Source organism: Myodes glareolus, chromosome 10 (assembly GCF_982192425.1).
Source record: "Myodes glareolus chromosome 10, mMyoGla1.1, whole genome shotgun sequence".
Classification (NCBI taxonomy): Eukaryota; Metazoa; Chordata; class Mammalia; order Rodentia; family Cricetidae; genus Myodes; species Myodes glareolus.
Window position 1 is genome coordinate 36239434 of NC_142035.1, and position 22919 is coordinate 36262352.

General features: G+C 39.2%; 1 protein-coding gene across 8 annotated transcripts in view; it reads right to left on the bottom strand.

The window, feature by feature from the left end:
* Macrod2 (mono-ADP ribosylhydrolase 2) overlaps positions 1 to 22919 on the bottom strand; it is a 1889233-nt gene that overhangs the window by 82302 nt on the left and 1784012 nt on the right. For 4 of the 8 annotated variants that reach the window (XM_085696807.2, XM_085696803.2, XM_085696801.2 and 1 more), the window contains one exon: positions 2770 to 2847. In XM_085696807.2, coding sequence (XP_085552933.2) covers positions 2770 to 2847 — 78 coding nt within the window. Of the gene's footprint in view, positions 1 to 2769; positions 2851 to 22919 lie in introns of all 8 variants that reach the window. The other 4 variants (XM_085696806.2, XM_085696802.2, XM_085696800.2 and 1 more) reach the window with 1 other exon arrangement.

Sequence of the window (22919 nt, forward strand, 5' to 3'; positions counted from 1 at the left end):
TTCCTCTTAATATTTTCACAGATCTTTGACTTTCTACCTTTAATTAGTATTTTCTACCCCTGTGGAACATCTGGAGATCCCTTGTAAAATAGACTTAATTCGTTCTTTCTTATTCTTGAAACTTACTTTTCCTACAGGGTTTCCAGTTCTTGGTTGACTATAATTTTGTTGTATTTTCTTTGCCTTGCCATTGTATCTACTGGAAAGTCATCTATTGGCAAAGCCTTTATTGGATGGCTTCTTTTTAGATGTTATTTTTATTTTTGGATATCAGCAGTTTGTTTTGATGGGACTTGCTGTAGATTTATTTCTATCTATTCTGCTTGGAGTGCATAACATTTGAAGAAATCTGACCCTTTCAGCAGTTTCACTGTGCCAGAACTAACTGTGGATTTACCTTTATTTGTTCTGCTTTGAGTTCAAAACTTTTGATGAAATTATACCCAATCTTTTATTAAGGTTTCTCACATAATTTCTTCAAATATTGATGTTGATCAATTTATTCTCTTATTCAGTTCATGGCATACTTCATCACTCCATAATAAATGGCATTCCCCTGCATTAGTGTTTGCCATTTAATTTTTCTTTGCTCTTTCTAATTCAGATATATTCCTCATAACTAACCCATGGTTCACAAACTATCTTTCATATGCCCCTAAAATACTGTTAGAACATGAGTGTGTTTATTGAGTTGATTTGAGTTAGCACACACTTTACTTCTGACTTGTCTTTACTTTCTGATTTTTGCTTTCAATAATAACCATTCACAGTTAAAATTTTCAATCTTGCCTTAATTCTTTCATATGAGTATCTAGTATCACTATCTTTCTTTGTTTAAAAAGTTATTTATCTTTATTTTATGTACATTGATGTTTTGCCAGCATGTGTGTCTGCCTGACGGTGCCTGATCCCTTAGAACTGGAGTTACAGACAATTATAAACTACCATGTGGGTGCTGGGAATTGAATGTGTGTCCTCTGAATGATCAGGCAGTCCTCTTGACCACTAAGCCATATCTCTAGCCCCAGTGTCACTGTCTTATACTCTGTATATATCAGCAATGTTTTCAGTTCATAGACTGAAAATCTCTCATCTCTGAGTCTCTGGCTACCTTAATTCCTTTTACTGCTTGGTTATTATTTGTGTGTATGTACTAGATATTTTATTTCAAAAATTATTTATAAAAATTGTTTGATGTGGATAAGGTCCCTTCTTTCTCTAGCTACTATCTCATGTGTGTTCTTCTCCAGTGCTTAGGAGCCCTGGAATTTGGGGCTGGTATTAATTTACTTTGGGAATGGAGGTAATTTGAAAATGGGTGTCAGGTTTCAGAAGGCAGACCCTTGGCTGACTCACTGTACTGCCATTGTATGTATCTTTGGGCTTTCTACTCATAATACTCGAAAGGTCTATTAAGAGTCCCTCTGCTTTTTTAGCAAGGTGATTCCAGATGTTCTTTGCTCAACATATTCCCCAAGACAAAGGCAGTTTTAAGCTTTAGACTCACAATCTAGAGAGTCACCTTCTCTTGGACCTTGGACAATTCTTTATTGTCTTTAACTCTTTAACACCTTTAAACAGCCTCCTTTTCAAATGAATTTGTGTGTGTATATATACCCATTATCTCTCTATTTCTATCTATCTGACATCTATCTATCTATCTATTCATCTAATGTGAATACTTGTATGTGTAGCTCATATGTAATAAACAGCAATAGGAGTACAGGGAATATAATATAATCAGTGAATACAGTGTATGTATATTTCTGTTTAGGTTGTCTAGTTGATATTAATAAGAGAAATAACAAGTTATTTTTACTTTAATTACAAAGAGTATAAATCCTCTCTGTCACCTTTAAACAATATATACTTTCAACGTTAAAAATGGTTATATAATTTTGATACTAACTAAAAAATATCTTTTAAACAATTTTCATATGTTCAGTTTACCACATGGAACCTTCCCATTATGCCTTCCTCAGTCTGAATTTTGTTTCCTCTTCTGCACTTAGTTTTTCAAAAAGCCTTAGGTTCTTCAGAAACCATGGCTAGATGGAATATTTTCCTAACCTTTGTATTCCCAAGAAACTACTACTTGACTTAAAGCATAAACAATATCTTTACTCGGTACAGAAATGGATTCTTAAACAGTTCAGCTATTCTGTTCTCCTGGTGGTTGGGCTGGATTCTAGTGATGTTGCTTGTACTGATTTTGTCTTTCTTGTATACTTTACGAGACTGTCTTAGCCACCAATCTTCAGAAATTACACGAAACTATGGAGGTGTCTGTTCATAATTGAGTTTTCATTACTTTTGCATATATATTCCCTCTTACATTCTGGGCATGGAAGCCAGATTGCATTAGGAAAACATTTTTCTCTCTATTATTTTCCTACAGATTGCTTTATTTCTGTGGGCTCTATTTATTCTTCTTGGTATCCCAAGGATATGGATAAGGAGATTTAGTCTCCTGGGCTTATTCTCCATTTGCCTAACATTTATTTTCATTCTTATCATATATTCACCTCAATAGTTCCAAAATGATTGCTTATAGAATCCAGGCAGGTAACAATAAACAACATAAATAACACTGGTTTGGTTAAAAGTAATGGGTGACAAAGATTGAGGCAGGCAACAGTATCTCACCAAGACGCCGGTGTAAGGAAATAGCATCAGAATTCTACCCTTACGGAAAAACCTCACATCTGACTTTTAATATACAATACTCCTCAATAGAAAAAAGAGCTGAAAAAAGACCGCACAACATACCATTGGGAAGTTCTTGGTCACACACAGCATGATTGGTCACATCGCTGTCCTTTATAGTATTGTCATCCTTTGCAGAATCTGCTAACAGACAGAGTCATCATTTTCAGCCTTGAAAGGGAGCCCATTCTCTTATTGACAGGATAGATTAACATTTAAGACACTATACTTTACTATACTTTATTATTTCCAACTGTAACCATCAAAACACTTAAATATTTTTACCATCAAAATCTATTTTCTTAAAATACTACTTAAGGAAGCCGCACAAAGCTTCAGGAGCAGAGAAAGTCCTGGAGGTGTCTCTGTGACAGAGTAGAAAGCATATAAAGTGGGCTTCACGCACCAGTGAAGTTGCAGAATTGTCGGGAAGAAACATGAAAGCAGGGCAAACTAGAGAGCACTGAAGAGATATCTCATTTTAATGTTCTTAGTGTTCCCAGTGTTCTAGTTGTTCACATATGTGAACCCCAAGTCCCCAGAAAAGTCAAATATTGAACCTTGGTAACCCAGTAGCAAGCTGTTGGAAGGCCTGCCACTTATGGTTGCCGTCTGCCATGTCTGGATAGCTCTCTGGACTGGGCACAAAGTGGAAGACTCCTTTACCCCATCAGGGGCTTCCTACTCTCTGCCCAATCTTACTTGACAGCGCTCCTGGAACATGGATGCCTGATTTCTCCCGAGTTTGAACTTTGACACAGTTTCCTGCAAATGCCTCCCCTGGCACGCATATGATAATTAGGTATTGTGTCCCCACCTGTATGATGGGATCGTGTTGACAAATGCAAACAAACCGTACTATGAGTACCTATTAGGTGATGCCCCAGCTGCTATAACTGTCCTCTATATTCCCTTCACGCTGTCACACTGAAGCTGGATCCCAGAAGGTTATTTCCATCGTACTCGCAGCCGACCAAGCCCTGTTCACCACCTCTGCTCCCTTTGTCCTCATAGCCTGGTGGCCAACAGACCGTGGGGAAAAGGAAGACCCCAGCAAGCAAGGTCATCCCAAGGTCCCAAAGCAGTTGACAGGAGCAAGAAGGGGGGGATAAAGAACTTCCGTTCTACACAAAGTGATTCTCACCCTCTAAGTGCCCTTTTAAATATGGAATTAGCCCATTTTAATATAACAAATCAAAAATAATGTTAATTACATTTTACGTTAGTGTGTGTGTGGATGTATGGGATGTGTGTGTGTGTGTGTGTGCACGTGCGCGCATGCTCGCACACATGCTATAAAAAGCACTAGGGCATGCATGTAGAGCTCAGTGGACAATCTGTATTATCTCTTTCCATCTACTCTATGGGTCTCAGGAGTTCAGCTCAGGTCGTCAGGCTTGGTGCCAGGCACCTTTTCCTGGTGGACTTTCTTGCCAGCCCCTACACGCTCAGTTTTATTGCTACAGCTCATGCTACAGAGCAAGCAGCACAGGTGAAAGTATTCTGTAATAAAGAATTCCTGACAGTCCCAATGATAGATGGTGAGCCCTCTGGAGGATCTTGAAAAAAGACTTTGAAAAGAACCTATAGATGGGCCAGCAGCAATATGGAAAGTAGGCCTTTCACTCGTTTTCTAAGTATTTGTTGAGTACAAACTATATGGTAGATGCTGGTCTAGCCTTGGATACCCAACAATGAATAGGTGTCTCCCGCTATGAAGCTTGCAATCCAGATACCTTTCTTACACAGCCCAATGGGACAAAATTCAAGATACCTAAATATTACTAGCTGATCTTGTCAACATTCAGCTAGGGAGAAAATTGGAGCCATCAAACTATGCCTTAATTCCCACGAATTGCTTCTTTGCTCTATTTGTACCCTTAAGCTGTGTTCTAAGACCCTGAAAGCAAAGTCAGATAGAATCTGAAATAAAATTTTGTTTGTTTGTTTGCTTCCCTTCCCTGACTCCCTCACTTCCATCCTCCCCCACACCTCAAAACTGGAAGATAGCTTCAAACATCATGTTTTTCGATTATTATGAGAAAGCATGCTTCTTCAGTCTGCCACAAGCAACATTTGATGGACAAGTGAGAAACCTAGGTAGTTATCATATGATTCAGCTTTAATAACCAGCGAATCAAGTATACACCAGAGTGTGCAGCTTTAATTAACTGCAAATAATTCCCAAAGGCAAGTGCTTAATCATCTTCAGTGCTTCCCAGTTCTTTCTGAGTCTGACAATAAGTTTAAAAGTCAGAAATGGGAAGCAAAATTGGGCACAGACACATTTCCCCAAATTGTTATCTCATGCATGTCAAAACGGTAAAACCAACTCTCATTAAAACATACTTTGTAATGCTGTAGCTAACGTTGAAGAGATTGAAGAAAAACCCTTCAAACATGTTTTTTATCCAAATTAACATCAAGAATAAATAATGGTTAAAGAAGCCATTTGTGTCAGCATAAGAAATTGTTTTGGTTTTTTAAGTTTATAGGAAATGTTTTAACTTGGAAGCAGTTTTACACAACTCTTTCCCCCAGTATTAACATTTTAAGACTGAGACTCATGCATTTAGAGCATGTTAATTTATACAGAATAGTAACTACGTATTGTATCAAATGTTACCCCTAAATGTCTATTAGTTTATTTATTTATTTGTTGGTGTTTTTTTAGTCTCGGGTTTTGCTATGGAACCTAGTCATCCTCTGCCTCCTGAAGACTGAGATTACAGGGATGCCGCCACACCCAGGTAAGGAATGTCCTAAATAATGGGTTCTTTTGAGTTCATGAGCTTACAATAGAATGACTTATATGAAGTAGATGAAAAGCATTTGAAAAATTAATCACTAGACTGTACCAGTTTTCATAACCCTGAAATGTCTTTAGCACATTTTTGTGTATGTGTGTGAGTGTCTGTGTAAGTGTGTGTTCATGTGCATGTTCTTCTCATTTTGTTCACCACATTTACCAGTGGGCAAATCGCCATTAAGGAAGTGTGAGCGTAAAGTAAAAGCTAGGGTTGACGGCTGTCTAACATGTGGGATCCATCAGCACTTTTCCAGACCTGCCTTGTGAGACATTCATAGCCCTCTACGATGCTGCCCTGCTGAGTGCCTTTGGTGCTATGGTCCTAGTAAAACACATACACTGGCTGGCTGAAACCCATTTACAGCATAGCTGGGTTCTTGGTGCCCACTGCAGTCCTTAGCATCTGTGATGTACTCACGCGGGCTGCAGTGGGTACCTACCACAGCAAAGAATTTTTCATCTCTCGCCTCTACCAGGAACCCTCCCTCTGCTGTCGAACATGGGCCAGTTCACAGCTTCCATGGCGGACTTTATAAGCCAGGCATGATGGTTAAGGCCTTACTATCTAGTATTCTGGAAGACGGGGAAAGAGTTGTGGTTTCCAGGCCAACCTTGGCTGTCCCAAAGCCAAAAGGATTTAGAAAAGTGGTGCTGAGAATGCTTTTATTTTCCATTTTATTTCTTGTTTTGTTTTTCAAGACGGAGTTCTTCCATGTAGCCCTGGTTGTCCTGCAACTTGCTCTGTAGACCAGACTGGCTTCAGACTCGTAGAGATCTCCTTCCTGCTTCTGCCTCCTGAGTACTGGGATCAAAGGTGTGTGCCTCCACCTCCTGGCTTATTCTTTGTTTGGAAGCAGGTTTTAGAAATGTAGTCTAGGCAGGTCTGAGCAGTCAGTCCTCTTGCCTCAGTCTCGGTGCTAGGCTCATAGCATGTGTTACTACTCAAAGCTTTATCTTCTTTGAAGTCAGGGCTTCGATGGCCTAAGGGCCAAAACAGACCATCGCTTATTTTTGTGACATTGGGACTATGAATGATTTGTTATGGTTGAAAACAAGATAATGATATATTATGAACTTTAAAAAGCATGTGAAATTCTTCCTTGTTTATGCATTGTCAAGCACATTGTATTTTACTTTAATTTTTACTTGTTTAAGGTGTTTTAAGGTAATTTAGCTTGCTTAAGGTAATTTAAAATTACCAAAATAACTTTTGAGTTTACAGACTCTACACAGTCTTACATAATCTATAGAGTATATGTCAGTGACTCCAGGGTACAACTTGTTGTGAATTATTCAATTATTTAATGCTGCCAAATAAAGTAGAGATCATTATATATCCTAAAGCATATTCTGATTTTAGGTATGAAATATGTGAAAGAAAATACAACTTGGAGTTATGTTATTTGACTATATCAACACACATATATATATCAATGTATATATTAATGTATATACATACATGCATACAAATGTATATTTTATGTGATAATGAAGACTTCATATTAACATGACCCATTAATAAGTGTACTCTGTTTCAAGTGTGAAACTCATCTCCATAAAGCAGGATAAGACCTCAAAGCCCATGACTGCTTTCATAAATAGCCAGGAAGACTGTTTTTATAGGAATCACTCATAATACATTGCTTGAATTTCAAGCTTCATAAACTAGCTACAATGGGTTTGAGCCTGCATGTTCTAAATGATGGGTTCTATTACATCATACTCACTGATGGGTTTTAAATGATAGTGCATTGTTTCTGCTTGAGTGAACAATGGAAGACAAGTTATATATGTATATGAATTTATCCTTCATAACTGAAGGTAAAGTATATTTAGTTGTTGTGGTCTTAATGTTGTATAACCACTGCCAAACTCATACTACAAAACCCTAACCCATAAGGTGATGGTAAGATGAAGAGAGAGCCTGGCTCAGGGAATTGGGCCTTGGTGTTTAGTAGGTGTCTTTCCACAAGAGGACTGAGAGACACATTCCTCCCAGCATGTGAGGACATAGTGCCAAGGCTCTGTCTACAGACTAGAAAGTGGACACTAGCAGGCAGTGTGTGAATCAGTCAATCCCTTTATCTTAGACCTTCCAACTTCCAGAACTACAAGAAATACATTTTTGTTGAGAAGTTATTTCATTTATGAAAATCTACAATAGTCATAGCCTAGGAAACACTGCATATGGTAACATGAGAGCTGACTAACCAGGTTAGGAAACACCACGTATGGTAACCAGAGAACTGTCTAACCAGGCTAGGAAGCCCTATATATGGTAACCATAGAGCTGACTAACTAGGCTAGGAAGCATTACACATAGTAACTAGAGAACTGTCTAACCAGGCTAGGAAGCCCTGCATATGGTAACCAGGGAGCTTATTATCCATCTGCAAATACCCAAAGCACCTTGGAAATGGACTTGTATAAACTGAGCTCTTCTGACACTTTGGAGCTGTACTTTCCCCCCAATCTAAAAATTATCGTTTGGTAATACTAAAAATGTGAAATAGTTATTACCAAATTCTCAGATTCAGTATTTTTTTTTACTGTCAGAAACTGGTATTAAATTTATAGAGGTTTTGACTTCCAAAATCTGTAAGGTCAATGTCATATTTAAGAATTTTTTCAAATGAAAACATTAAATCAAATATTTAATCCAAAGGTCTACGCATAGATGTGCTTTTAAGATTAATAAGAATTTTAAAAAGTGCTTTCATGGGCTTTTTACCCCTAGAATCTCATTTAGAAAGTTGAAAAGAATATTTAAAATTGATTAAAGTGAAATGAGGAATCCCATAAAGGAGGAAAAATTAAGAAATAGTTATTTAATACCATTGCATATCACTATGTGGAATAAACCTGGGTGGATTTAAGCTGTAACAACAAATGATGAATTTTTATACTTTTTTAGTTTTGAATTTCTCTAAAATTATCTGAACTATAAATCCATATAAATACCTGCTTTTGATATGATGTCATCTCAATAAAAATATGCTTAACCTGGAGGTCCCTGGATCTACACTACAGACCCATAAACACTGACAGAATAATACTCTAAAGGACAGGTATATGTTCATCCTTTTGGAAAGAGAGTTTCTATTACATTCCCATAGGAATGCATGACACCAGAAGGATTAAAAATAGTTACAAACATTCATATTCATATTCAAATTTCCATAATGCTGTGACTTTATCAAAAATTTTCAGGGCTATTTTTTATAAAGAAATTAAAGAAAAACCTAGCTATATCTGTTAAATATGGAAGATTACCCAGCTGGGAAGAAAAGGGGAAAAAAAGAAACAAAACCAAATCTTTTTGTTCCAAAACAACCTTGCAAGGCATCTCACTAAAAGTTATTTTGATATTAAAATTAAAAAATGTGACCACAGAGGTAAACCACATCTATGAATGTAAACAGCTTTGGAAAGCTGGCAAAGAATCCATCTGCATTACATAGTAACAACAGTAAATCACAATGTATGGGATGCAACCTTCCCTTGCTTGTTTCCTTCTCAGAACTTCATAATAAGACAACAGATGATCAGCTCTCTGTGAAGACACTCTCAAGGCAGGAAGTCTACACAAACTGCTTCTAGCAAGATTAGGAGCCCCGAACTACCATTTAATTGATGGCAGGCCATTATGTGTGTGTAGAAGGTTTAATAGGTTTATACAACATAAATAAAGGCCATAGAAATTATCTACTTTACTCAGGAGAACTAGAACTTGATGTAAAAGTAACACAGAAACAATCACCTGACCTTTTTTTTTTTAAATTCTTTTAAAGTGAGTTGATTTGACCAAACAAAACATTTAGTTTAGCCAGCTCACTGAAATTTCCTTTTATGAGTAAATGGAGCAATTAGGAAGAAGGTAATTTGCTCTCCATTCCAACAGGGTGCTTGCCCATAGTGCACTAGAGTCTATGGGGCTGTTGTATGTTTTCATGGATGTTGAAACAGTTACTATTTATGTAGAAGCATATATGTAACCTGACCCATTCCTTCAGCATTCAACTATGGATGTGCAGGCAGTTGCTGCTCCCAGTGTGGTTGGATACACAGGGATGAACTATATTTACCTGAAACGTATCCAGATTCTCAGATAGGGCATGGCCCTAGGTATCAGGAGGCCCAAATGAGCTATGGCTTCTCATTTGTCTTCATTATGCTCTCGTTAACTCCCATTAAAAGGTGGCCAACAATTCCTAGAGATTTTGAATTCAGTCTCTAATAGCCTCTGAGGCATGTGAGAAAACTACTATCATACAGAACTAATTCAGTTCCTATTAGGACCACATTCCAAATACCAAGGAACGTATTTAAAATGTCTTCACTGGAACACACACCTTCATTGGGACAGAAATCATTCTGTAGGTTGTTATTGAAAATTTAAGCAAGTTCGAAAATCAGTCATTATGATTCATAAGTACTAACAGAAGACTATGATTCTGGACATAAAACTATAAGTTTTATAGCTCTATGGAAATCCATTTACCTTACAAAATAACACTTTCTGAACATAGAAATGGAATGTGTTGACCTATATAATCTTTGGAAGTTACTTTAAGATGCTATTCTGTGAACTTAATCAAATAATTGGTCAGACAATACCCTTCTGTGAGCATTCCAGTGCTGCCTTCCTCCTCCTTCATTACTAATAAAAATAAGGGTCAATAGTGGCACGCGCTGTAGCATGGCTCCAGGGCCATATTCTCCTTCCTTAACTGAGCATCTGGACTAAGAACCATCGCAATGCAGAACAGAACAGCTGGATAGAAGGCTGGGAAGGATCACAATGGAAAAGAAATGCTTAATTACGCTTTCCATCAAGTTAATTTTTCCCCTTTGGCAAAGTAAACAAAGGAAAATCTGCTCTATTTTTGGTTGCCTGTGATTTGGTTGTTTCAGCATCCTTGACCTCCTTTTTCTGACCTTCACTCTCTCTGCCTTGCAAGGTGTCACATAGTAAGCCTTCCTGAAATTCTCAAAAAGCAAATCTGTCCAGGTCTCAGGCGTGAGATGCAACCGAGGCTCTCAGTGAGAAGCATTGGAATTCTGGGGAATAGAACCTTGACTTTGCGAGTCTATTGTATGGAATGGTAGTTGCCATGAACAACAGCATGTCATTCACTGCTGCCCCTTGGTGTCTGCAGAGGATGTTGTCCTTCCCAGACCCCTTCAAACACTAAAATCCAAAGGGTGATAATCCATGTATATATGATCTATGAATATGCTCTCAAATATTTTATCTCTAGATTACTTACAGCACCTAATAAAATATGACCACTACAGAAACAATCATGATGCTGATTAGTAAGAATGGCAAGGAAACTCAGTTTTCACATGTTTAACGCATTTCCTCTAATGCTTTGACATGGAGTCAGCTGAATAGTCAGATGCAGTATACACAGCTAAGGGAGTCAACTATTTTTTAAAATCACCAAAAGGGTAGATTTTTAAAGGATTTTCAAATCAAAAACAAGATGGTATCTCAGGTTATGTAGAGTGATTTCCTTGACTTAGTCATACTACAAAACAGACATATGCTATGAGGTTAAGAATGTCTTCCAAAGGCCCATATGTAAAGGCTTGGTCCCAAACTTGACATTATTGATAAATACTGGAACCTTCTAGGGAGGGAAGTTTCAAGTCATTAGGAGCATACTCTTAAGGGAAATTATGAGACCCGGATATTTCCCCTTCTCACTTTTCAAACTGATGAACAGCCTTCCTCTATCGCATGTATTCAGAATGATGGACGGTCTCACTATAGGTTCAAAAGCAATGATGCCAACAGATCAAGGACTGAAACTCCCAAAACTACTGAAAATAAAACCCCTTTCTCTTACTAAGTTGATCACCCCTGGTACCTGTTCCACTCTCTGAAAGCTGACCACTGAAACACATTCCAGAATTTCACGTTGTAAACTATAAAGGCATAATAGCTGTTCGCCAATTAAGAAAGAAGCTCATCTACAAATGTGAGAGATTAGAAGGGATTTATTTACATTTCAATGTAACTTGATCAGCTAAGAAAAGGTTATTGTGATTGCAGTACTGAGACACCTGACCCTTAGAAGAATGAGAAGGACTTTTATAGCGAGCTTTAAGCAGTCAGAGCCTAGCAGTGGGTCAGTAGTTCTCAGTTGTTTTATTTCAATGAGAAATTAAGTCAAGAGAACCTGTGTCCAGATTCACAAATATGTTAACTCCCATCTTTTGTTGTTTCAACCAGACACTTAAAAGGAAGTGGAGATGCTGTTCACAACCAAAGATTTTTCTAGAAATTTCAAAGACTAACTCATAGCTCACCCTGTTTGATCCCAACTCATCTTTTCCCTCAAAATGATATAAAGTTGTGTTTGGAGACTACAATAGCAATATGGGCCAGGCAGTGGTAGCTCACACCTACTGGGCCATGGGGGTGCAAGCCTTTAATCCTAGCACTTGGGAGGCAGAAGCAGACAAATTTCTGTGAATTCAGGGCCAGCCTTGTCTACAAAGTAAGTTCCAGGGTAGCCAGGTTTGTTACACAGAGAAACCCTGTTTTGAAAAATCAGAGAGAGAGAGAGAGAGAGAGAGAGAGAGAGAGAGAGAGAGAGAGAAGAAGAAGAAGAAGAAGAAGAAGAAGAAGAAGAAGAAGAAGAAGAAGAAGAAGAAGAAGAAGAAGAAGAAGAAGAAGAAGAAGCAGCAGCTCTTTGTGGGAACTATCAATTCTATGTGAGCTTCAAAGAGTTGGGCATCTTTTTTGCGGCCATGGACTTGTTCTTCACACTGGGAAGGGCTCACAAAGCCTATCCAACTGAGCAAAGATTAGAGACTGATATACTCATTGGCTTCCGTTTTCTCATGTTCTTTCCTTTTCTTTTCCTTTTTTAAAAATTAAGCCTTGTGGATTACTTTAGAGTAATTGATTCTATGGAGTTGAGCACAGTTATTTTACTTTTGTCTCTGTTACTGTATATTCAAACTGAATCCAACTGTGGTGGTTGGAAAGAAAATGGTCCCCAAAAGGAGAGGCACTGTTGGAGGTGTGACTTTGTTAGAGTAGGTGTGGGCTGTTGGAGGAAGTGTGTCACAATGGGGGTGGGCTTGGGGTTTCTTTTGATCAGGCTCAGTGTGACACAGAGTTCAGTTCTTGTTGACCATGGATCCAGACGTAGGACTCTTAGGTCTTTCTCCAGCACCATGACTGCTTGCATGCTGCCATGTCCCACCATGGTAAAAATGAACTAAACCTCTAAATCTAAATCCATAAGCCCCACCCCATTAAATATTTTCTTTAATAAGAGTTTCCATGGTCATAGTATCTCTTCACAGCAATAGAAACCCTAACTAAGACACCAATTTTTGACTATTTTTATATAATCCTGGTAGAATGGTTACAGCAAAGGTCTAAAGCCAGAGTTGGCCTCCTTCATTTCCTCATGCCCCTTTCCAGGTCCTTCTTACTTCTGAGATCTCTTTAGAGCTAGAGTCAATAGGATAGAACCAGTTCTGACCACCTGAGCTTGATGACAGACTGTGTCTAGCCCACTGTGATATTGTTGGACTTCTCTCAAGGTTACTTCAGAAAGTTCTTGTAGATGAGCTTCCTGAGACTGACTGGGAATGGATAGCTCAGGAGTGTAAGGGGCTAAATGCCTTATTGTTGGCCCCAAAGGAACTAGGGATAAAGACTGTATTTTCTCACTCCCTCACGAATACACTTCTGAATCTATCCCACACCTTTCATAGCTAAACACTGCCTCAGAGTGTTTCAGCAGCACCTTGCTTGTTCAAACAGTCCATTGGGTATCTTTTACTTTCTGTTCGATTTCTTCATGCCTCATCTCTGCTTCTGGTACCCCCATCAAGTGTACACTGTACATTTTAAGATTAATTTTGTGAGAACCCAAACCAAGATGACCTAGATAATCACCAAGATTTCTCCTAAGACTTGGCATTAAAACTGAATTCTTACCTTCTTTTCCTGACTTAACAGTTCTATTATATTATGGTGACTTTAATTAGGTCATACAGAGAACAGTGCCTTCCACTTATTCAGGGAAAACAGGGGAGAGGTTGCCATATGCTGTACCATATTACATTGACAGCTTGGCTACAGATGAAGAATAGATTTTGGAAAGATATATACAGTTTGGACCATAGCCTTTAAGGACTTTTGACATGAGAGACTCCCATGAAAGGGAAGGAACAATCTTTGATTATTAGAAGTTGATGAGCTCTCTGAATGGATGACTGATAGTTAAGGCTGAAGAGTCTCTTGGAAGAACTGCTTCACAGCTCCTGCCTTCTGGATGGTGGGATAACAGACTAACATCTTTACTCCCCAATTCTTTGATCAAGACTGAAGCCCAGCATGCACCGCTCTTACATAACTTGACTACGTGATCTTGCAAGAACATTATCTAATTTTACATCTATTATCTAAGTGTGCATATATAGGTACTTTAAGTTATTCCAAAATGCTTCTTACAAATATTATTTTAAGGCATTTGGCATTCTTTTACATCCATCTTTTAAAATTCCACGTTTACATTCATTTCAAAATCTAGAGCATTTAGAAACTCGTATCAGATCAAAAAACTGACAGAAAGTTAAAGAATGGAGCAGGTTAGTCATGCAGAATAAAACAAATTCACTAAATTTTATTTTCAAATGAGTCTGGTTATAGGAAACAATCAGGTGATAGTGAATGTTATAGGAAATGGGTATACAGAAGTATTCATATGATAAGGGTAGTATTTTTTCATATAAACTGAGGAAAGTACATTAAACACTGGAAGTTGGAGATGTGATTCAGGGGTTGAATGCCTGTCCTCAAAAGTTCAAGGCTTTGGGTTTAGTTTCCAGCAATAGAAAGAAAAGAATACTGTAAAATGTTATTTCACAAGGGCCCTGAGAAACTTACTAAGAGATTGACTTTAAAATGTGCTATTTTCTACTTTCAAAATAACATTATTTGAGTTTCCTAATATTTTAGAGTAAATTATCGCACAATTTCTAGAAATTATGGTCTGTTTTCCCAACCCTGTGGCTGGCTGTGCCACTCTTTCAAGGACTTACTAGCTTAAATAATACATATTCAAATAATATATATTCACTCCTTACAGTGCTGGACTCTGGGGATGGGTAGGAGGGAAAATATGGGGAGTGGTAGCTATCACTAAAGACCTCAGAGGAGCCAACTGGAAGCCTACTACTACAGAGACATCCTAAAGTTCATACATATATAGGAAGAATATTAGTGGAGTTATCCTATAATAAGGTACCACTCCTAGACACCATAAGCTGTCAAATAAAAACCACATGCCGGAATTGGGTTACCTCTTTTGGAGTTATTAGTGGGTTCACATAGAGCCCTCAAACATTACGTCCTATTGCTGTTATTCTTGGTTGATTGATTGAACTTGATTGTAAGACCCAATTGCAGAAGAGACCAAATACATTAGTCATCGATTGTAGAGAAACCAAAGTGATACTGATATAGAAGCTTAACTCTTACTGGCTAGCTTTAATAGTGATGGATGAAGCCACGAAGACTATCAGAGGAGCAAAGCAATCATCAGTGTCATCAATCAGTGAATCCTATGAGCTACAACAATGACTGGCCCGAGAAGACATGTCTATTGATACAAAAGTCATATGAATGCTTTGGCAATAACAGCACTTTCTGTTTAGATAATATGCTCTTCCATAATATGGAATCCATTCCTGGCACTATTGTAGGTCAAAGAACTTGTACTGGGTATTGGGTACTAGGTATTGGGTACTAGGTATTGGGTACTAGGGCCTATTATTCTGCCAAATACATGTAATATCCAACTCCTAATGCCTGATAATCATAGTGATACATTAGTACATCTTTCATCCCACATCAGGGAAGCTTCTTTTTTTCAGTTGATGGCAATGAACACAGAGATGAATGAGACTGCCGAGTGCCTAGCTGTGAATGAGACATCTATCCACACCCTCTTCTCCCAAGGTTTGGAGATCATTGTAGAAGAGAAGGCAGAAAGATTCTATGAGCCAGAGGTAGTGGATGATTATAAATAAACAATACTTCCCATAAATGTACATATGATCTACACAGTGTAGTCAAACATGTTCACGACTTGCACAAAAATCAATCTGGACAGAAGACAAAAATGGGGTAGTGAGGGAGTATTCACAAAGCCCCATTCCTAGCTGAGGAGCTATTGGCAGTTGATGAGTGTTGGGAGTAGAAGAGGCATTTTTCTCTTCGGGGATAAGGGGCCTGAAAGGCTACCCATTTCAGTACATAGGTCCAAACCCACAGACATAAAGACAGCACTAAATGAACTCATTGGGTTTTTGAAAAACAGAACACCTGAAGTTTGCCGGGAGTGGAGGGAGGAATGGTGAGATAGGGGAAGAGGGTAGATTTGTTCAAAACACATTCTATGCGTGTATGAAATTCTCAAGTCAAGAACAAAAGTGGAGGGAAAAATGGAATTGCCTTCTGCACTGAGTCAGGGAGCCCTGTGGTCATGCCAGGTGTATTAAGATGAGAAGAGACAACCCTAAGGGTCAAACAGTGGCGCTCATATCTTGGCAGGAACCAACAGCTCTCTAATTGGACTTCAGGCCTGCTCAGCAGGAGAAAAGTCATGCCTGATACTAGACATTTAGCCAACCACCCAGGTCTAGTGAGGTCATGGATCTTAGAGGAGAATTTGTTATTATCACTTCACTAAACAGCAATTTCCTAAATTCACTCTAAATACCTTTTTTTTTTTTTTGACAGGGGTTCACTGTAGCTTTGGAACCTGGAACCTGTCCTGGAACCAGCTCCTTCAGACCATGCTGGCCTCGAATTTACAGAGATCTGCCTGCCTCTGCCTCTCCAGTGCTGGGATCAAAGGTGTACAGCACCACCCGTCTGCTAAATAATCTATTCTTATTCTAACGAATAAGGGTAGCTCTCAGCCCTCATCAAGAAACTTATCTTTGCCATAAAAGGAAGCCATTTCAGAAAACTGCATTGTAGAAAAGAGGTGACTGTAGGGTTACCAGCCCTAATTAGTACGTTGACAACACATCTCCTGCACCTAAAACATTATAGAAAGAAGGGAATATTGTGGAATCCAGAGGACCAGAAAAGCTACTTGAGATCATGTCTCCTAAAAATGGCAAGAATGATGAATCCATGATATCGTAGCAACATGGCTGATCAATATGACCTAAAGAACTGCAATACTTATAGACGTGCTGACATGGAAGGCAGAAATCCCTCAGGGGTCCATTTGCAGGCAAGGAGTTGCAGGTAATGGAGGATTAATGAGCATTCCAGGGATGAGGCCCTTAACTGATTGTCAAATACAAGTGTCAGCTCCTCAAGTTATATACATACAAATAAAGCTAAAAGGAGTAGGCAGGTCATATTTGTAAACAGAAGAATAACAATGAAAGAAAGCAGATTTATGATTTCAAGAGGGAGTAAGGGGGGATATATGGGAGTGCTCTGAGAGAGCAAAGGGATGGGGGAAATGATGTAATTATATTTTATGATAAAAATACCTTGGGAAGGACAAAAAGGTAGGGAGTACCTGTAAGAAGAGGAGTTAGGGTACCTGTAATAAGAGGAGTTAAGTCATTTCTTGTTAAACATGATGTCAGCACTTCGGTATTTTAAAAATAATCACAGTATCCTCCTCAACGGATTGAGCCCCCCGAGGTCCGGAGGGGGAGCGGAAGGAGGAGGAACATGAAAGACGAAATCAGTACTGCGAGGGATGCTATCACCCACTGATACAAGGGAACGGATCTGATGAGAATTTACCAGGGCCAGTCGGACTGGGACTGAACGAAGACATGATCTAGCCAGATTCTCGGAATTTGGCCGGATTCTCTGACTGTGGCTGGCCCGGGGTCTTTCTGAAAAGCCATTGACTATGACACTGGGACCTGTTTCCTCTGCATATGCTGGATTTTGGGGATCCAGTCTGTTTGGACGCTCGCCTTCCTGGACCTGGAGGGAGGGGGAGGGAGCTGGAGCTTCCCACAGGGCAGGAAACCCTGACTGCCCTGGGGGACGGAGGGGAAGGAGGGGGGGAGTGGGGGGAGTGGGAGGGTGTTGGGAGGGGGGGCGGAAATGGAAACTTTTATAATTTAATAAAATTTACTAAAAAAACAAACAAACAAACAAACAAACAAACAAACAAAAAATAATCACAGTAGCACACCAAGGTGTGTAGGCAGAGCACTGGTACTATTTTTAATTGAGAAGTATACCGATACATTTCTCCAAAAGGTAATGCCATCTTAGGAACCACCAGTATCTAATGTTCTATTGCTGATGGGAAAAAAAATGAGGTCTAAGAGTCTACCACATAAAGACTGAATAATCCTCAAACATTTGTGATCACACCTTAATTTATTATTTTTCCTGCCAAAGAATCATTGTAAACAGAAGCAATAAAACCTTTAGGGTTGGGTTTCACATGTCGTTGTTAAGGAAAAGTCATGAGATGAGGGCTAACTGTATTACGAGATGAAACTGATAATCACTGCTTTGGGGATGGAAGGGAGAGATGTTAACTCTACCTTTCCAAAAGTTTCCACATTGTCTTCTCTTAGTGTCCAGGGCAACTGCTTCTTCTTTGAAGAGCTTTAAGGTGGAGATCTCATTGAAAGAGTCCACTTGAGTTAGCACGGGATAATGAAAGAAATACATTGCTCAGGATTGACCCAAAGGTAAGAACAATGGGGAGACACGCCAAGCACAGAGTAAGAAGAAATAGCCAACCAGTACGAGGGATGGGACACTGTAACTTAGCCAACAGTCATCTCTTAGAAAGTAGAAATGTGACTTTAGTTTGTAGAGCAGCCTCTCCAAATAGTGACAGGGATGGCTTGAAAACATGTCGACTCGTCAGGTAGCTTTCCCTGAGTACACCGAACTACTGTGTGTTTACAAAAGATGCCTAATGACAGAAAATGGCTGCTTTGTGCTGACTTGACCCAAATACCCTCGTCTGGTATTCAGTGTGCTCCACAGTCACGACACTTTTCTCTGCAACTGATGATTGACGGAATGATGGATCTGTCATTTAGGTCAAGAAAGTTTGCCCATTGTACCTATTATCCATTGTACCTAAAATAGGCCTTTGGCACCCTGCTTTCACCTGTTCCTAAATGTTCTTCTTGCAGATAAACTAGCTTGTGCAAGCAGCTTTTAGATTCTAGCTCATGGCTCACTGTTTCTACTTACATTACAGTTAACCCAAGGCCTGAGGTCATCTTCAAGACCTCTCAGGAAATTCCAGTATGCTCCCTCCCCAGCACTTTCCATGCTATGATTGGTCTTGCCTAGTTTATACCCTAGCTCTGTGCTCTCAGACTAACTATATATACTATAGCTCCAGGCTTCGTTTTCCTTATTTAAATTTGGGATGGTAATTGTAGTTAGGAAGATGAGGATGAAAAGAATGAAACATGGAACATTTTTAGACTGGGAACTAGTTTACAATGTGGGCGACATAATTATTAACTAATGATTGTACTGCTGTTTGGCATTTCTCACATGCTCCTCTATTTTTCCATCTAGACTGTAAAGTCCTGAAAGGGCAAGGACTGTACTTTTTAATTACATTCCATGTTACTAACAATTAAGGCCAAATAAAAAATCTGTTGGCTGCTGGGCTATAAAATGCAAACAAACTTTAATTGGTAGCTGTTTGTAGGCTAGACTGTATCTTAATCACTAGGAATCAACCGAGAGTCAATATAGATACTATCTCTCTTCTGATGAAACGTAAATGATTGTGATGGTGGGGATAGAAATGTAGGTGTATATGACTGCCTAACATACACAGGATCTTGAGTTTGATCCTCAGCAATGTACATTGCTCCTTCCACACCCCCACACCAATAGACAGGCTAGAGAAGTGGCTCAGTTGGTAGAATGCTTGCTTAGCATCCGTGAAGACCTGGATTCAAACCCAGAGCTATGTAAAGTAGGCCTGGTGTCACCTGCCTCTAATCCCAGAACTAGGGAGGCAAAGTCAGGAGGATCAGAAATTCAAGGTGATCCAAGGTTGCATAGTGGTTTCAAGCCCAGCCTGGGCTATATGAGGCTCCAATTCAAAAGCAAGCAAACAAAAACCAACCAACCAACCAAACAAACAAACAAAAAACATGACTTGTAGACTCACACTTAAAGCTGGGAAAGGTTGCAAAGGACCAGACATGAGAAAACAGAGCAGTGAGGGTTATGAGGTAATACTGGGGTTTGGCTGGTGGGGCCGGCAAGCACTGGCACTCCACCTGGATTGTGCAATTCTCCTCTTCTAATAATGCACCTGGCTTCCTATCTCCTTTGCCTCTACCTGTATGTAACACACACACACACACACACACACACACACACACACACACCTCATTCCTGGACAATGCACCCAGTACCAGCATCCGGGCCTCCACATGCTGTGAATGCACTTCTCTCTAAGCAACAGTATAAATTTCATTGCCCATAACAACAACCAAATTTAGACAAGTTCTATTCAAATATACTCCTAGTGTATCCAGGCACAGAACAAAGAAGGATCAGTCTGATCTGCATAGGTTTGGGTTGCATACACGGTAATGTAAACTTTGCCATTTGAACTTTTAGAAAAAGTCCCATAGTCACCAATCTTCTGCCTGTGCATAAAGGCACACATGTGAGTAAAATCAGGCATAGAGATATGTATAGCTGGAAATGAAAATATATAATCTATCAGTCAAAATATAAAACTCTCAAATATTTCACACCTTTTAGAACCCAGCCCCTCTCTCTGCTCGACTCCACAAAGCAAACACCAGGCAGTAACCAGGGCTGTGGTGTTCTCTCTCACTCATGTGGCCTGCTGCTCTTTTGTAGTACGTCATTTTCTGATCTGTGCTAGCTATCTGATTTACTTCTAAGTAAAGTCTCTTTGCTGCCTTTGCAATCTGTAAAAGTCCGTATTTTTGATTGTTTGGATAATATGCCCACACCCAAAAACACCTGGCCTAGACACTGGCCACCAGTAACAATTGGCAGACATATTTTCTCCTAAGGTAGCTTGAGCGTATTAAAGGAACTCAAGGAGTGTGTTGTAACCTTATTGACTCATGACCCAGGCCTTAAGAACTATCATATATTTTATTTGAAATAAGAAAAAAAAGTCACCCATGAGTTTGACCTATATAAAATCAGTTGACTTAATAGGGTTCAGATCTATATACTTTCCTTAGACTTGTTGAAAATAGTGGTCAGTTCAAAATATTAGTGTGTGATATTCATAACAACACACAACAAATTGTATTGGAGCAATGACTTTGCCACCACCTGTCTCTGAAACAGATCCAATAGAGGCTCACCAGACTCATATGCCTTCTCCTAATCCCATAGAAAAGACACACTTGGAGACTCAAAAACTCCCTCTGGGCAGTTACACAGTCCATATATCTCACATGACTGACTTCTGGCTGATGGGAAGATGTAGATACGACATGTCCCACTGTCAAACCTTCCTAGAAAAACCTCCTTTCCCATTGCTGAATGGGTGTCTGTCAAGACTCAAGATGGGAGGCCATGGGTTAAAAACTAGGAGCCTCAACTAATTTGAATCTCTTAATGAATGCCAGGAGCACAACTTGTCATTGAGTATTTTACTTGTATGAGAAAACATCTTTTTTCTGAATGTTGGTGTTGCAGCAGCTGGCAGTGACCATGGCCTACCTCAAAGTGTTACTGCAGGAACTGAGTAACACGCTGTTTGGAGAACCTTTTGACTGTCCCAATTTTGGGTTGTTGCTATTCCTCAAGTCCACCCAATGGGATCTGTTTTCAAAAACACTTGAGCATAATTATTTAATTCCTGAAGAAGGACTCCAAAATAAAGGTAGAAGTGACAAAATGGCGTGATGTGACAACAGAGACATTTTGAGGTTAAGGCAAAGTAATAGCAATTACAATTATTTATCACTGTCTTCATTAATTTCTCTTCTGTGAAGCTAGGAAATGTTTGTACAACAACAGTCACACCTAGTTTCCTACAGAATGGTACTGTATGCTCAGGAGGAAGCTACTTTTTTTTCCCTTTCAGAAATCATGTTATGTGGTCTGATAAGAAGTTAGAATCGTTGCAGTTAGAACGATACTAAAAACCCTAGGACACATGGTTTCCATATGGACCACAAGCAGATGTCTGGAATTTTTTGCTTGATGAAAAGGAGGGATTGTTGAGTTAGAAGTATTTTACAGAGAGGAGACAAAGTCCTTAGTGTAAATGGAAGAATGTATTTGTAAATTAAGGTAGTACTGTACAGAGAATAAAGTTGAAGCAAGAGTCTGATGGTTTTGGTTAGTTCTACTCTGGGGGACGCACTGGAGCAGAATCCTGAAGGGGATTCTACCACGTACACAGAATGTTCAGAAGGAAACTTAGGGATGCAGAGTTAACTGCAGCCCATGTCCTCTTCATCTGATCTGCTTGTCTCCTACTACTGGCCCTAGTAAACATCAGTGTAAGATAGTAATGTTGTATATTCAGCTTCTCTCAATAAGTATACAGCAGCACTTCTGTTTGGAAGGAAATTCCAGACAGCAGAAAGTAGAAGATAGGAAATTCAGAGAAAACCAGGGCCTAGAGCTTGAAGTTGTCTTTAGACCTTAACTAACTAGTCTGAAGTCGAGGTGGACAGAAGTATTTGTCTATGCATATGGAATGCAAACACTCATGGGGGAAGAGTAACTGATTCTGTCTCACAGCTTGTCAAGGAGGGATGTGGTTGCCAAGGGCAACATTCATGGATGTGTAAAAACTGAAGTGCTACAATGAGCTTCCTGCTTTGAGGTTTTTGTTTGCTTGCTTGCTCACTTGCTTGCTTTGAGAATGTTAAACCTTAGGTCGAGACAGAAGAAATGCCCTTCCCCATACTGCACTGAGTAACAAAACAAGGTCTGTGTATTGTTTGTAGTGTGCGCTCTCTCTCTCTCTCTCTCTCTCTCTCTCTCTCTCTCTCTCTCTCTCTCACACACACACACACACACACACACACACACACACTTTATAGGAGTATCACTGTCCCTTCTGTCCCCTTTTCATAAGTGAAATAACCAGTTTGCTTTTCCACTTTGATTTAGCATTCTGCAAAAATATCAGGACTCATTACCAAATAAAACAGGAAGATATATTTACTATTAAATGCCATCAATGTACATTAAGAAATTTTGTCTTTGTAATTGGTTTTAAAGTATTCCACTAAAAGTTTATCTCAAAAAATAGAATGGAAGAGTGGTACTCACAGACTCAGAGAACTAAAGAGAGAAAGGAAAGAAAAAGTCAAGAGATACCAAAGGCAAACAGAAGGAATTTTTTCTTGGATTATAGTAAGGTAACATTTG